Source organism: Aphidius gifuensis, linkage group LG3 (genome assembly GCF_014905175.1).
Source record: "Aphidius gifuensis isolate YNYX2018 linkage group LG3, ASM1490517v1, whole genome shotgun sequence".
In the NCBI taxonomy this organism is placed as follows: Eukaryota; Metazoa; Arthropoda; class Insecta; order Hymenoptera; family Braconidae; genus Aphidius; species Aphidius gifuensis.
The window spans coordinates 21,011,241-21,026,425 of NC_057790.1; the positions used below are offsets into that span (position 1 = coordinate 21,011,241).

Genomic DNA, 15,185 nt, shown 5'->3' on the forward strand with positions numbered 1-15,185 from the left:
AAGCGTGTTAACCAGACTTGGTTTTATATTATATATTATATATCTATATGTGTATATATAATTCCGGATGAATGAGGCAAAACGACAAATGAGAAAAACATATGACCTTTTTTGTTCATCTTAAATACTTTTTACATATTAATTTTTTTTTTTCTTTTTTTAGTTTAAAAACATCTTAATTTTATGTTTTTTAAAAAACATTTAAAATGTACTTTGAAATATTAAACTGAGACTTTTAAATTATTTACATTTAAATTTTTTTTATTATTTTAAAATTACATAATTTAAAATTCAAAAATAAATTTAAAAAATAAAAAATATTTGATTTATATTAGAGATGAAATAAATATTGGTATAGTCTAAACAATAATTATTATTGAAATAAAATAAATTTAAAAAAAAATAATAATAAATAAAAGAATTTCAATTTTTGGGTTCCGATCACGTCTTATAAATTTTACAAACATTCTTCAACGTTTTTGAAGACCGCACCGTCATAACACCCCAATATTGGCGCCTTCTTTTATGTGCCCTTTTTTTTTTATTATTATTATTTTTTTAACTACTTGACTTTGCTTGGTATCCCTTTTTTTTTTATCCATTTATTCTTACCCTTCATCTCTTGCGTATACACACATACAGGTACTTTTTAAACCTTTTTTTTTTTTTTTTTTAAATTGAAAAAGAACGCTGGTAACTCAAGTTTCAAAATGTATAGAAAAAAAAAAAAAAAAAGTTTCAAAGGGATAGCAAGTAAGGTATATAATAAATAAATAAAACTTGTTTGAATCAACTTCCGTCTTACCCGTTCGTATATAAATCTAGGATTAATTTTAAAAATTGATTTTGCCCTTTTTTTTTTTTACTCAATCTTCGTTGTTATATTCCTCTCAAGTGAAAATATAAAAAAAAAAAACCGGATATTCTCTTTTTCTTGTTCGATATTTAAATAATAATTTAGAAATTTTTTTAACATTTTAAATTGACCCTTATCATTTGTTTATAAAAATATATTTGTGTGGTCCTTGAATAGAAATAGATGAAAAAAAAATTATATATGTGCATGAGTTTGTATAAAATAAACATGAGCATCCTTGAAAATTTTTTAACATATATGAAAGTCCATTTTGAATAGTCCACAGTTTTGTGTTGTTGTTGCTCTTGAATTTATGTAAACTTACAAGTCTGGTATACGTAAATTTTATCCAGATAAAATTCTAAAAATAAATTTAAACAAAAAAATAATAATAATAATGTATATTTTACTCTAATTTTAAAGATGAAATTTAATCTAATCTTGTATACGTGCTACAAAAATTTTAATAAAAAAATAATATGTAAATTTTTTTAAAAACAAAAATTCCTACCTTCATAATAACAACTCATTAAAAAAATAAAATAAAAAATGAAATTATCATTTACACCTATAAAACCATAAAATTGACACGTGCTTCTATACCTCGATGAAAAAAATATAAAATAAATAAAAATAAAAAAAAACATGCATTAAATGTTTATTGCGTTTATTTATCTACTCATTATAAAAAAAAAAAAATAATAATATCCTTGTAAGAGCACAAAGTACCAGTCCATAATGAGTGATATTCTTCCCAAAAAAATAAAAAAGTAGTTACCAAACAAGTCAAAAAGCAAAAAAGCCAAGTCAGTTAAAACATAAAAACGTTATCCGTGGTCGTTGGAGTTTTGAGGGGTTGAAAGAGGTAAAGAGGATCACAAAATGATATTCTTAGTTTTTTTTAGCATCTATACAGGTCTTGAGTCACCATTAATGTTTTTTAACAAGTAAAAAAAATATATATATCTCACATATATATATTCACAGTACACATGTACATTAAACTACCACTGAGACTTGGTTTATAAGTTGACTAAAAGTTCTTCTGAAGAGTCTTGTTTCTTCCGTAAACCCGTCCAGCTCATCCAAAGATGGTCACGAATGGCCAGAGCCAGTGAACGTTCAAACAAAGATTGATAAAGATAACGACCATGACTCTTTTTTTTTTTTTTTTACTTTTTTATATCTCTGTCTTTTGGTTTGGTTTTCTCTTACTTTTTATACTGTTTCATATTGTATGTTACTATCGTTCCTTGAAGGCATTTATAACGGTAGAAACAAAAGTGCTCTTCGCCATCTCTTTTAGTACCATGTTCAGAAGACACATTATTATATGCTGGGATTTTTTTTGTATATACTTATTTTATTTTACAAAAATAAAAAAATGTAGATTGTTGATTTTTTTTTTTATTATTATGTATATGGCAATTAATTATTTTAGTTGAAAATTTATAATATTAAAAAAATTCATTTGTTTGTTAATTAATATTATATTTATTTTATGAATTTATTTACATTTAGTGTGTAGATAAAATGTTTATAGTTTGTAGATAATAATAATGGGCTAATTGAGAAAATAATTGAATTAGTTTTTTGTATATACATATTAGCAGAGAAAATTTTTCTGACCTTAAGTCCGACTCCGACCTTAAATCGGACTCTACGTTTTTTTTAAAAAAAGGGTTCTAAGATTGACCTAAATATGTGTAAATAAATTTTTTTAATTTAATAATAACACAATTATTAAATAGATAAAAACCTAAATGTTAAAATTTAACAGTATCTACTTGCACCAGCTCTAACTCTGACCTTAAGTCCGACTTCGACCTTAAATCGGACTCTACTTTTTTTTTGAAATATGGATTCTAAGATTGACCTAAATATGTGTAAAGAAATTATTTTAATTTAATAATAACACAATTAAATAGATAAACACTCAGATTTTAAAATTCAACAATATCTACTTGCACCAACTCTAACTCTGACCTCAAGTCCGACTCCGACTTTGACTCTAATCTTATAAGTCCGACTCCGACCTTAAATCGGACTCTACGTTTTTTAAAAAAAAAGGATTCTGAGATTGACCTAAATATGTGTAAATAAATTTTTTTAATTTAATAATAACACAATTAAATAGATAAAAACCTAAATTTTAAAATTCAGCAGTATCTACTTGCACCAGCTCCAACTCCAACCTTGTCCGACTCCGACTTTGACTCTGACCTTAAGTCCGACCCTACGTTTTTTTTTATCTGTTCTCTGTCACTGGGAAATTTTTTTATCGTCTATATAACTATAATTTTCTTTCAATTCTTCTTCAATTTGTCTGTGAAAAATCTCTATCCGTCTCACAAACGAGATCTAGGAGAGATCTTTATGAGATCCCAAAAAGACTTAATTTTTTTACCCGGGGTACGCAACGACATTAATCATGTTGCTTTGTGTTCATTCGAAAAATATAACTCACCATCGACATTTACTTTTGCGCAAACAAATATTTATATTTTTTTTATTCAACATAATAATATTAAATAATGTAGCACACAATTTTAAATGTATGTATTTATGTAGGAAAGAAGTAACCTTCGTTGTGTCGCACGCGCCTGTCTAATTTATCGGCTCGTTTTTAACCAGATCGGCTCTTGAATCTCGATCGTTGTTATTTTATTTTGGCTTTTGATTTCTCATTCTCTTTACCCTTTTTTTTTTTTTCAATATACAAAGACAAACTGAGTGAATAAAAAAAAATACATATAGAAATAATAAATATCACAATGATTATACATTTTTAACTCAAAAAATATCAAATATTTTTGTATTAAATTTGACTTGGAGTTTTTAAATAAAAAAAAAAACCTCAAATGTTTTATGATGAAAGATGGAAATAAATAGTTTGATATAAAATCAATGATTATGCAGTTGTTTGTAGTTTGTCGGCAACTTTAAAATAAAAAATAGTTTTGAGACAAATATCATCTGTCTCGATCTTAAATGTGAAAGAAAAGGCACGAGCCTTTAAAGGTCGATTGAAAAGGGGTTGTCTAAGGGTTTCTTGGAAAATCATCTTTGTCATCATTCTTTTGATTATCTTATTTTTTTTTTTTTTTCTTTTTTTTCCTTTTTAAGTTGTGTTTTATGTAATCCTCTTATGCTTCTGCTCCTGCTGCTTGAAGTTTTTTTTTTTTTTTTCGAAAGAAAGGAGACTAGAGACAAACATAATAAATATTTACCGAAGAAATCGAACGACCGGTTTTATTCTTAGAGAGACAGAGGTAACATTTGCAATCTACTTCAGCCCAAAAAGGTTTTATATTGCAAAAACATAAGAATTTAATAAGAAAAAAAAATTAAAATACTGAATAAACCAAAAAACAAAAAATTTAAACATGAAACATCGATCCTTTTGAGTCATTTGATGTAATTTTTTTTCATACTTTTACTTTATCAATAAAAAGTCATATAAAATTTGATAATTTTTCTTCAATTATAAGCAAATAAATTACATTTATATTCTGAGTATTTAATGATTACAAAAAACCAAGAATTATCAAAGCTCAAAAAATATTAAAGAAGATTTTACTCTGCATGAAAAGAAGAAAAATTTTTAAAATACAAAAAAACAAATGAAAATTTTCAAACAAAAGAAAAAAAAAGATGAGACAGCAAAAAAATAAAAAAAGATTATATGATTATCTTCAATACACGTGAAAAATAGTTGTCAAAAGTAAATTTCTATTTTCTAAAAATTTATATTTTACGGAGTATTATATTTTTTTTTTTTTTTTTGTGGGTGGATATTAGCAACAGTCTTCCTGTTGAGTGTGAAAAAATACAATAGGCAAATAAAAATAAATAAAAATCTATTGATTTGATAATAAAGATGGAAGATGAGACTGAAGGGAGTGGTAGTTCATCAAAAATACCGACTGAATTAGAAAATTACACGGAAGGATCAAATCTTCATGGGACAGATGATCAAAATTATTTTTCTAGCAATTCAAAACAAGTACAAATTTACTTCTCTATATTTTACAAATATTATTATTAATTATCATCAAAAATTTAACATTAATTTTGCGTTAAAATTAGCTTTCAAAAAGTTTTTCTTAATCAATTTTTTTTTGGTTTATTTATCAATTAATTTTATCAAAAAAAAAATCGAAAAAAAATAGACAATATATCTCTGCACCTACAATCCATATGAATTCATTCAAATACACCATGTATTTGTATGTGAAATTTTTAAGTTTCCCACAGGCTCGTTCATCGACTTCTCTCTCTTGACTTGAGCATATACCCATATAATATGCCCTTTACTGCAATCGACCCCAAGGGAGAAAAAAAAAAATTCTTTATAATCGCGTGTAGATGTACATATACACATAAAAATTATATATACATATACATTTATCTTTTTATTACACGTACTTGCTCACTTTAAACCAACTATATAAAATAACCAAGACTTTTAATAATAGCTTGAACCCTCTTGAGAGATGAACAAGTGAGCCACACGTTTTATTATATTGATGTAATTGTACGCGTGGGATTTAATTTACCGTTTTACCTACGATTTACCCCGTTAACCTTGTTTTTTATTTTTCTATTTTTGACTATTCATATATGTACTTGAAAAATATATAAATTTAACCACGTAAATTGATATTATTTTTAAATAAACAAATAATAATTTTTTATTTAAAAATTATAATAAATACTTTGAATTTTTTTGAATTTTTATATGGTTTTTTTATTGTTATTATTTGTAAAATAAAGACGTCACACATTATGGTTGTGCATTATACATATAGTTAGTAATGCGTGTGCAGAAATAAAATTTCCCACGGTTAGCTATGTAAACGTCATATCCGACTCCTGTCGAGTCCAGACGCGGGGGAAGATATTTTTTTGGCGGCCCCTCTTCGCGTGGACGACACGTGGCCCAGCCCCCTATAACACACAACTACCCCTCGACTTTTATATACACAAAGAATATAATTTAAAATTCTTTTGTAAAATAAAAAAAATATAAAAAAATCTATTTATTATATTATTATAATAATAAATATAAAATTATTATTTAAATTTAATTTATTGTATGATGGAGAATTTGGTAATCCATTGTGTCAATGCGGGCTTATTGATTAATATTAATATAAATTGAATAAATCAATTATAATAATTAAATTTTATTTAAAAATTAAAAATGATCCTTTAAAAAAAAAAAGCTTCCGGTGTTTTTTGTTTTTTATATATATATTTAAATTTAATTTTTTTTTCATTTTAAAATTTTTAACTTTATTTTTCAATATAATATATTCATTGAAAAATATTTTTGTAATATCTTGAGGGCAATGAAGCGTAATTCAGTGCAGGAGTATGGAAAAAAAAAAAAATTGAAATAAATAAAAGTAATGATAGTAAGAGAATAAATTTTAAACAAAGGATGAAAAAAAAATTTAAAAGATGATAAAAAAAATAAAGAAAAACAGGATGATGATGAGGTGTATTGCGGTAAATAACAAAACGGTAATAAACATTTACAATATATGTATATATTGTCGGGAGGATACTTAACAAGTTAACATATATTTTTTTTTGTTAAGATATTTATTGGATTGTTAAATAAATTGAATAAATTTATAAACAGAAAAATATAAAATTCAAAAATATCTTCTTCAAAAGTACAATGATTTATACAGTACCAAAATTTAAATAAAATTAATTAATTTTTCTATTTTTAATTAGCAATATCATTCAAATGAAAATTCATTTTTATTTTAAATTCATCTCCATATAGAATCAAATTTAATAGACAATTTTTCCATAAGAATTTTTCGTCTAAATAATGTCAACTGTCTCGAGAAATTTAATTGTTTATAATTAATTGTTTTTTCACATATCATATCACGGAAATTCTATATGAATAAAATCATTTTAAATGTGGAAGAATTTTAATATACCTTGATGATTTATTAATTTATTTTCAAGACATTTAGTCTGTAAAAAAAAAAAAAATATAACAATAATTTTATAATTATACGTTAGACATTATAAGTACATATATTTGTCAACTAATTTTTTATAATACACATATGAAAACCAAGAGATTTTTGAAATAATTTTTTTTTTGATAAATAAATTTACAAGCTTGATATAGCTTACAGTGTTGAGTCAGGTAAAATTACATGCAGGTATATAAAAAATTTGATTGGTCCCTTTGGGCTATAAAACAATTATTATTGTTGTTATTATTATAACCCATTCTAGTTGAATTTTGAGCTGTTCGATCATCATATTGGCATTGAGAAATTTTTTGATGAATCAGCAGACCAATTTTTAAAAAATCCGGAACGTTTAACTTTGTTGTTTTTCAATTCTAGCCCACTAATATATTGTGGTATTTGGATACATACCAACCGTTATTTTCAATTTTTTTTTTATGAACATATTTTATTACCCTTAATTTGTTTTTCTTATTTTTTTTTAATTTTAAAATCATTTTTTTTCGGGTAAAATTGAAAAGAATTTGCCTCAAGGGTTTATGAAATTTTTCAAATACCAAAAATCAAATTTCTAACACGCAATAATAGAATATATTTACATTTTTTTATTGTTAACAAAAAAAAACATGTAAAATTTTAACTAACAAAAAATTAGAGGATTGATTTTAGTTATTTATTTTTCAGGATATATCGAGTATTCAGCAACAAGCACAAGGCTATTTAAATCAGCATAAAATATATGAACTTTTTAATTATCTTATTGGACATTTGCTGGTTGATGAACCTGAAGATCCACATGAATATCTATCGGATCTTCTGACAAAATGCCAGCTATTTCGATTGGGTGTTGGTGATCCACCACTGCTTTTTACAAACCGGTAAATATTTTAAAAAAATTTTATTATTATTAAATAAATATATATACTTAACTGAATTTACTGAAAAATAAATGAGATAAAAATAAAATTTAAATAAAATTGAAATAACCGTTGTCATTGACTCAATGATAAAATAAAAAAACAAATCAACAAAGTGATGGTTACAAATTCATCAAGATTTCTCGTTTATATTTATTATTATTTTCAAGTCATTCGAGTATCTAATTTTGTGGGATATATTATACTCGTGACAAATGGAATTGAAAATATTATTACTATAATATTAATGTTCAATATAATTTAAAAATTTAACCGCCAGTATTTTTTTTATATTTTTTTTATATTTTATTCAACAAAATAATAATAATATATTATATAATAATAAATAAATAATTGAAAGAAATGAATCTTGTGTGTTTGAGGAAAAAAAAAAGGAACATTTATAATTTTTCTTGAAATTAAAACAAAAAAAAATAACAAGTTATAATTTATTTGAATTTATTTTGACAGATTTAGTCAAACGGAAATGAACAATTTTATATTTTAAAATAGAAACTAGTTAAAATATATATATTTTTTTTTTATTTCTATATACATTTGGCATGAGTCATCTTTTCATTTTATCCTTTTATATTTTTTTTTTCTTAATTTTAAATTGTTTTATCCCTTTTATCCCTTTTTTTAAAAAAAAAAAAAAAACATCAAAGCTCGGTTAATATTTCCAGTCACAAGCCACCTATAATCAACAAAACCCGACAACAAATTGTCTCTCGATGTTGAAGAATATTTCTTCACTCTACTTATCACTACTGAAAATTTTTATAAATAACTATGATAAATAATATAAGAAAAAAGTATTATTGAATAAATAAAATTTATATTTATTTTACAATATAAATAAAATATAAACAATATTAAAAAAATAATTTAAATTATGCTTTTTCAAAACGTTTAGTTGGTATTATTTCAGTTACCAATTGTCTAGTTTTTAATTGTTCGATTAGATTTTCTACAGTTGACAATTTTCTAATCTTTAATTCTCCTTTATCATTAATAATTTTTTCATCGTTGTTTATAAACTCGAAAATTATTGAACTAGTTGATCTCTCTTTAAATAAAAATAAAACAAAATTATATATATTTTGGTTAAATATAAATTATTTAAATTTTAAATTAACTTACTGTTGAGTTTTGTCATTGAAGATGATGATGATGATAATGTTGATGATGTCATTATCAAGATGACAAAAAATATTAAAAATATAAATTGAATAAAGTACATTGTACGTGAATGATTATTTTGGTTTTGATATGACCAATTAATTTTCAGTCTTTAAATACGTATACAGACAAAAATTTTGATAATATAAATATTGTTTTTAATTAAATATATACTTAATCAAAAACAATTAATTATAATTTTATTTATTTATCAGTCACATGAACAGAGAATAATATTAAATAATTTTTTAAATCATCATATGGCTTTATTAATATATAACATTTTTTTATTTTATTTTTTGCAAATTTTCATGTTCAACTTGACGAAAATTAATATCTTAATTTGTCTCGTCATTTATCATTTTTAAAATTTAACAAAATTAAATTGAATATTATAATTTATTATAATTCAACAAATATGACCTAAATAAATTTGTTGCATTAAAAATTAAATAGCTGTTTGAACAATGATTATAAAGAATTTTAATTAATTAACTTTTTTTTTTTTTTTTGTGTGTGTTTGTTAAATAATTAAATAAATATTTATAAATTATTATTTTTATATATGAAAAAAAAATTATTAAACGTTAACTTGATCATTAAATTTCAACATTAATTGACTATTTTATTTTTATATTTTGAAATTTATTTTAGAGCATTATTAATCATCTAATAGATTATTTTGTTGTTAATTTTTTTGATAAAAATCATTACTATTTACATAAATACGAAAAAAATTCGAATAAAAATATGTAGGAATTATTATAAAAAATAACAAGCTATTATAAAATCTACAATTACTTTATTTATTTATATTTTTTTACATAAAATCATTTCCTGTATAGTAGAGCTTAATATTAAACAAGATAAAAGCGTTTTTGTTTTTTTTTTTTACATTATTTTAAATTCGTTTGTAGTCTCCTCATTATTCTTCATTTTTTGAAGCTTCTAATTCACTTTCAATAATAGCTGTTGCTTCATCATATGCACTTTCAATAATATCTGTTGAATTTTTGTCTTTTATTTTATCATAAACTTCATGTACTTTTTCTTTAATTTTATCATATGCATCACTTGTTTTTTCTTTTGTTTTTTCATAAACATCGGCTGCTTTTTCTTTAGTTTTTTCATAGATATCAGTTGCTTTTTCTTTTGATTTTTCATATGCATTACCAGCTTTTTCTTTGGCTTTTTCATATGCATCATTAAATTTATCTTTCAAATTATTAAGTACATCAAATGTTGATTCTTTACCTTTTTCATAGGCATTTGTCAAGTTATTAAAATTTTGACTGAAAAAATCTGTCAAATTTTTCAAAACAACTGGATCTAATTCATCTAAATAATTTGTTTTAAAAAAATTATAATTAATATTTGATAGAAAAAATATTTTTAATGATTTTTATACTTACTAAAATCGTCTGGTGTTGGATGAGATTCTTCTTCTTGAATTGGTGATGATGATGACAGTGATATCATCACCACAAAAATTAAAAAACTTCCAAAGATTCCTTGTTTCGACCACATTATTACTTCAACTACAATTTACTGATGATAAAATATGTTTTAAAAATTTTCTTATATACTCACAATCATAAAATATATGACCTGATTTATTCACACGTGTTTTAATAAAAATTTAATTAATCATTACTTTTTCAACTGTTTAAATAAAGTTTATCTTGAAATATATATTTTTAAATTTTGAAAAATAATATCTTTAAAATATATTAAAATATAAATCAAATGATTAAAAATATTAAGCATTTATTTTTTTATTTAATTTCATAAATTATGGTTTAAAAATAAAAATTAAATTGTAATTTTTTTATAATCAAAATATCTTTTTGTTTTATTTATTATTTTAAATTTAATATTGATTAAATTTAAAATTAATATTTCAAGGATATTTGTTTATAATAATTATCAAATAAAAATTTTACAATTTGTGTTGGTTTTTTTAATCTAAAAAAATTAATTAAAATTTTTGTTTTAAATTTTCAGTCATATTGAAAGCATATATCAATCCATGGATCCATCTGGTGTTGGTAACATTAGCCTGGAGCAATATAGAATAGGCATGAAGACACTTGGAATCACTGAATACGATCAAAAACCCGTTGAGTGTGCGGAAGGTCGCGTTGACAGACATATCTTCCAAACGGAAGCGTGAGTACACCCATTTAAACTTTTTTTATTTTTTAATTTGACATTTTTTAAATTTTTTTTCTTCATTATATTAATCGTTGACTCAATTAAAACATGAAAAATTATATAATTATTAATTGATAAATATATAAATTAATCAACTAAATAATTATTTTTTTTAATTTTCCTATACAAATTTAATTAATCAAATTTTAAATTTACATACAAGTAAATATATAAATTACATAATCTTGATTTATATCTTCTTAATTTTTTTCCTTTTTTTTACACTATCATTATTCTAAAATATGTTTACACAGCTGTTTAATATACAAATAAATTATTTTTAAATTAGGTCATATTTTGTTATTATAAATGAGTATATAAATAATATTTGTAATTGAATTTTGACATTTGTAAATTAGTTAATTTTTATATGATGAAATAATGTGCTTGCGATATTTCGAAATAGGTTTTTTTTTTAATTATATAAAATGAAATTTTTACGTGTAAAATTATTTTAAAATTCAAATTGATTTTTTTGTTTATTAGAATTATGAATTTCGATATTGTATAATTATTATTTTACTAGTGGTTGAGGAATAAAAGTTTAAGGAATATATATAAAATTAAGGCCAAGTATTTTAATATGATATCAAAGATTAAATTCAGGCTAAGTAATCTATACGTAAAGGGATGACCTTGCGTCAATGTTGAGTTACAAGCAAGACAGTCAGATTAGACTGACACTTTTACAAATATTATTTCTTTTCTAAATTTTCTTTTTGCCTAATTTTAATATCCGTGAAAAAGTGAAATCTGCTAAAATATATTTACAAGGACATCACAACATAACTAAGCACTTAGACGTAATAAAAAAAATAAAATATAATATACCCTTATACCTGAGTCTCAGCATGCATTCTACTTTCTTTTACTTCATTTTCACTTTTACACCCTTGTTTAAAGTCTACCGACAAATAAACTAAACATATTTTTCTAACATTGTATTTTCAATTGATTTTCACTTGAATATTTACAAAAGTTTCAAAATTAAAAACTAAATAATTCAATTTTTATATCTAAAAAATATTTATAATTAATAGGACAAATAATTCATTGCAAAAAAAAAATAATAATTTTTTCTATTGCATTACTTTATACATCTATAAAATAAATCAGTTTAATATATTTTTTTATGTTTTTTTTTTAACCATGGGAATATTTGGTGTGATGATTTCACCGAGAAATGCTAATTGATAGAATTATTTCTCGGTTGGTTTGACACGCAAAATATACTGTTCTCAGGCTCAATGGTCAGTCTTTAAATTGTACTAGAAAACCATGACCTCCGGACTATTTATCCATGAAAAAAAAAAAAAAAGTTTTAAAAAACTAAACTACCTTTCTTTGTCTCAACCTTCTTCATTGATCAAATCCTCGAAATCTTTAAATATATATTTATTTTTTATATTTCTCATTATTTGTTTCACCGTGTGAATGTTCCGCACTGTCAATAATAATTATCTCTTCACCATTATTACAAATAAATCATTAAATTTAACACAAAAAAATAAATAAAATATATTTTTTTCATTAAAAAATTTTCATTTTTCTTTTGTGTGCACATAAATATTTTTTTTTTCCTTTGAAAATACTATTTATTTTTTATATTTCCACACAACTTATTCATACAGGTGTCTCGGGTCAGATACCTGTCATATTGACGAATGTTAATATTGAAAAAAAAATAAATAAGCAAATAAATATGCGAAAAAAAAAAATAGAGGAGGATCAAAGAGTCATATATAAACATAAAATATTATTTTTTAAGGAATAATATTATTATTATTTATATATACCCTGAAGCAAAATAAAAAATTTAAATTTGCCATTGGGAAAGTCTCTTCCAATAGTGAGTCTTTCATTTGGTGTTTCGGCATTTTTTCATAATTTTGCTGATAAGTGCTGGCAACTTTGCCTCAGGTCAAAAATACATCATGAGTGCAATTCAGTGTACACAATATTACCTTAGGCTTTAAAATAAATAAAAAAATGTTATATATTTTTTTAACAAAATAAAAATATACATTTTTGTTTTTTTTTTTAAATGCATTATGCACACGATGTAATCACCTTGACGTTCCACCTTTTTTGTCGAATCACGTATAAATCCTTTTTGCATAAATTATACGTTTAAAAAAAATAAATAATGTTTTTAAAAAATCTTTATTTAATGTTTTTTCTTCTTTTGATTTATCCTTATTATGTGTGTACTATATTTTTTTTTATTTTCTTCAAATATCTTATTGTAATTTTAAATTAAAAAAAATATATTAAACATATTTTTTTAATAGACATAAATTAATTGTTAAAAAAGCTTTGGGTAAATTATTTATTTTTGATATTTTTTTATTTTGTTTATAGCACGTGCTATGTAGTATATATATAATAATAAATTTATCCAATTGCGTGGCAGTCAATCTAACACGAGTCAACTTAATGTCTCGTCGAAATATGACGTCAACTAATATGCTCTGCTTTTGAGTCAATTATTTTATTAATTTATACTTGCTTTTCTTTGTAACCACAAGAAATATATAATAATAATTTTATTATTTAAGAATATAATTGTTGTTAAAAATACACTGTGTTTTATAATTATTTTTTATTGTTTTTATATTTGCAGAAAAAAAAAGCTGGTCAATGCACTTGCTGATCTTGTTGGTAAGTCTGAACAATGAAATCATCTGATTCTTTTTGTGAATAAAATGGAAAAATATTATTAATAATAATGACGATGATTTTATTATGCAAGTTTGCAGTGTGTTTTGTGTGTTATTTTTTTTTTTTTTAATTACTGAGAAATATAATTATGATACTTTTGTTTTTATAAATTAATATTCTAACACCGTTGAAATTTAAAATGATAAAATTTCATGTAAAGAAATTGAAATGTTATTTATACGATAGTAATATTTTATTTTATTTTTTTTTTTTAATACGTTTATATGTACATTTATTTCATGGCTGATTTTGCATTTATTTAACATGTTAGGAAAAACGATATGTACATTCACGTGGTCATGCTTCGTCGCTTTTTTTGCCCCAGATATTCCAGTTTTATTTTTTAAATCTTGTACATTTAACTCCACCCAAGCATGACTTTACAATCACGTGTTATTTTATATATATAATATAGTCTTGTCGCCAACAAAATTGCCTTTTATCTAAATAGAAAGTTTATCTGGACTCATAGATAAAAAATAAAATATAAAAAATATTTTAATATTTTAAATTTATCATGCAATATGAAATAATTTTTTTTTTTTATAATAAATTGAACATTTATTCGACTCCCTACGAGTTTTGTCTTGACGCAAAAAAAAATATTTTATAAATATATGCGCGTATATATATCTTCCTACAAATATTATTTTTGAAAAAAAAAAAATACTAAATATATTTAATGAATTATTGTCCTACCAAATTTGGAAATTCTCATTTATGAATTTTAATATTTCATTAATTTATCAATTTTTAAATTTTATAAAATTATTATTTTTATTTAATTTGACATAAACTAGCTAAAAAAATTCAAATACCAATTTAAAATATTTTTTTATTATTTTAAATTCACGTAAATAACAAAAAAAAATTTTTTCGAAATTTCGATTGGTTTTTTTTCTATTTCGAAATTTCGATTGATTTCGATTTCAAATATTTCTATCATTTTTTTTTCTTCAGAAAATACCTAAATTATCTATTTATTTAATAAATTTTATTATTGTTTATCAATAAATATAAATATAAATTTTTTTTCTATTTTTTTTTACAATCGAAATCCACGAAACCCTTTTGTTTTTTCGATTTCGAAAATAATTATTGATGACACATGTAGAGCGAAAGTTGACTCCATCTGTGGTATTGTATATTTTTTTTATTTTTCCATGTACAATAATAATAAATTCAATTCTATATATATATTTTTTTCATTTTTTATATTTAAATAAAAATTCATGCAAGTGTGTGTTTGTTAAAGGGGGGCTGAGATCTATTGCCCCCACTTTGTATTAT

General features: G+C 22.5%; 2 protein-coding genes across 3 annotated transcripts; one reads left to right on the forward strand and one right to left on the reverse strand.

Annotated features, from left to right (window-relative positions):
* The first annotated feature begins 4,511 nt into the window (after nt 1-4,511).
* On the forward strand, nt 4,512-13,898 carry LOC122852704 (EF-hand calcium-binding domain-containing protein 10-like). Of its 2 annotated transcripts, none has more exons than XM_044152654.1 (5): nt 4,512-4,580; nt 4,737-4,862; nt 7,546-7,739; nt 10,965-11,129; nt 13,798-13,898. In XM_044152654.1, exons 2-5 carry the CDS (start codon nt 4,737-4,739, stop codon nt 13,850-13,852), a joined length of 540 nt encoding a protein of 179 aa, XP_044008589.1. In that variant the 5' UTR covers nt 4,512-4,580; the 3' UTR covers nt 13,853-13,898. The 2 variants fall into 2 exon arrangements, with proteins under 2 accessions (XP_044008589.1, XP_044008588.1); XM_044152653.1 differs by having other exon boundaries at nt 4,561-4,580; nt 4,658-4,862.
* Nucleotides 9,800-10,500, reverse strand: LOC122852705 (late embryogenesis abundant protein, group 3-like). Its single transcript, XM_044152655.1, has 2 exons — nt 10,373-10,500; nt 9,800-10,298 (listed from the first exon to the last, which is right to left on the reverse strand). The coding sequence occupies exons 1-2, from the start codon at nt 10,485-10,487 to the stop codon at nt 9,886-9,888; spliced, it is 528 nt and encodes a 175-aa protein (XP_044008590.1). The 5' UTR covers nt 10,488-10,500; the 3' UTR covers nt 9,800-9,885.
* Nucleotides 13,899-15,185: the final 1,287 nt, after the last annotated feature.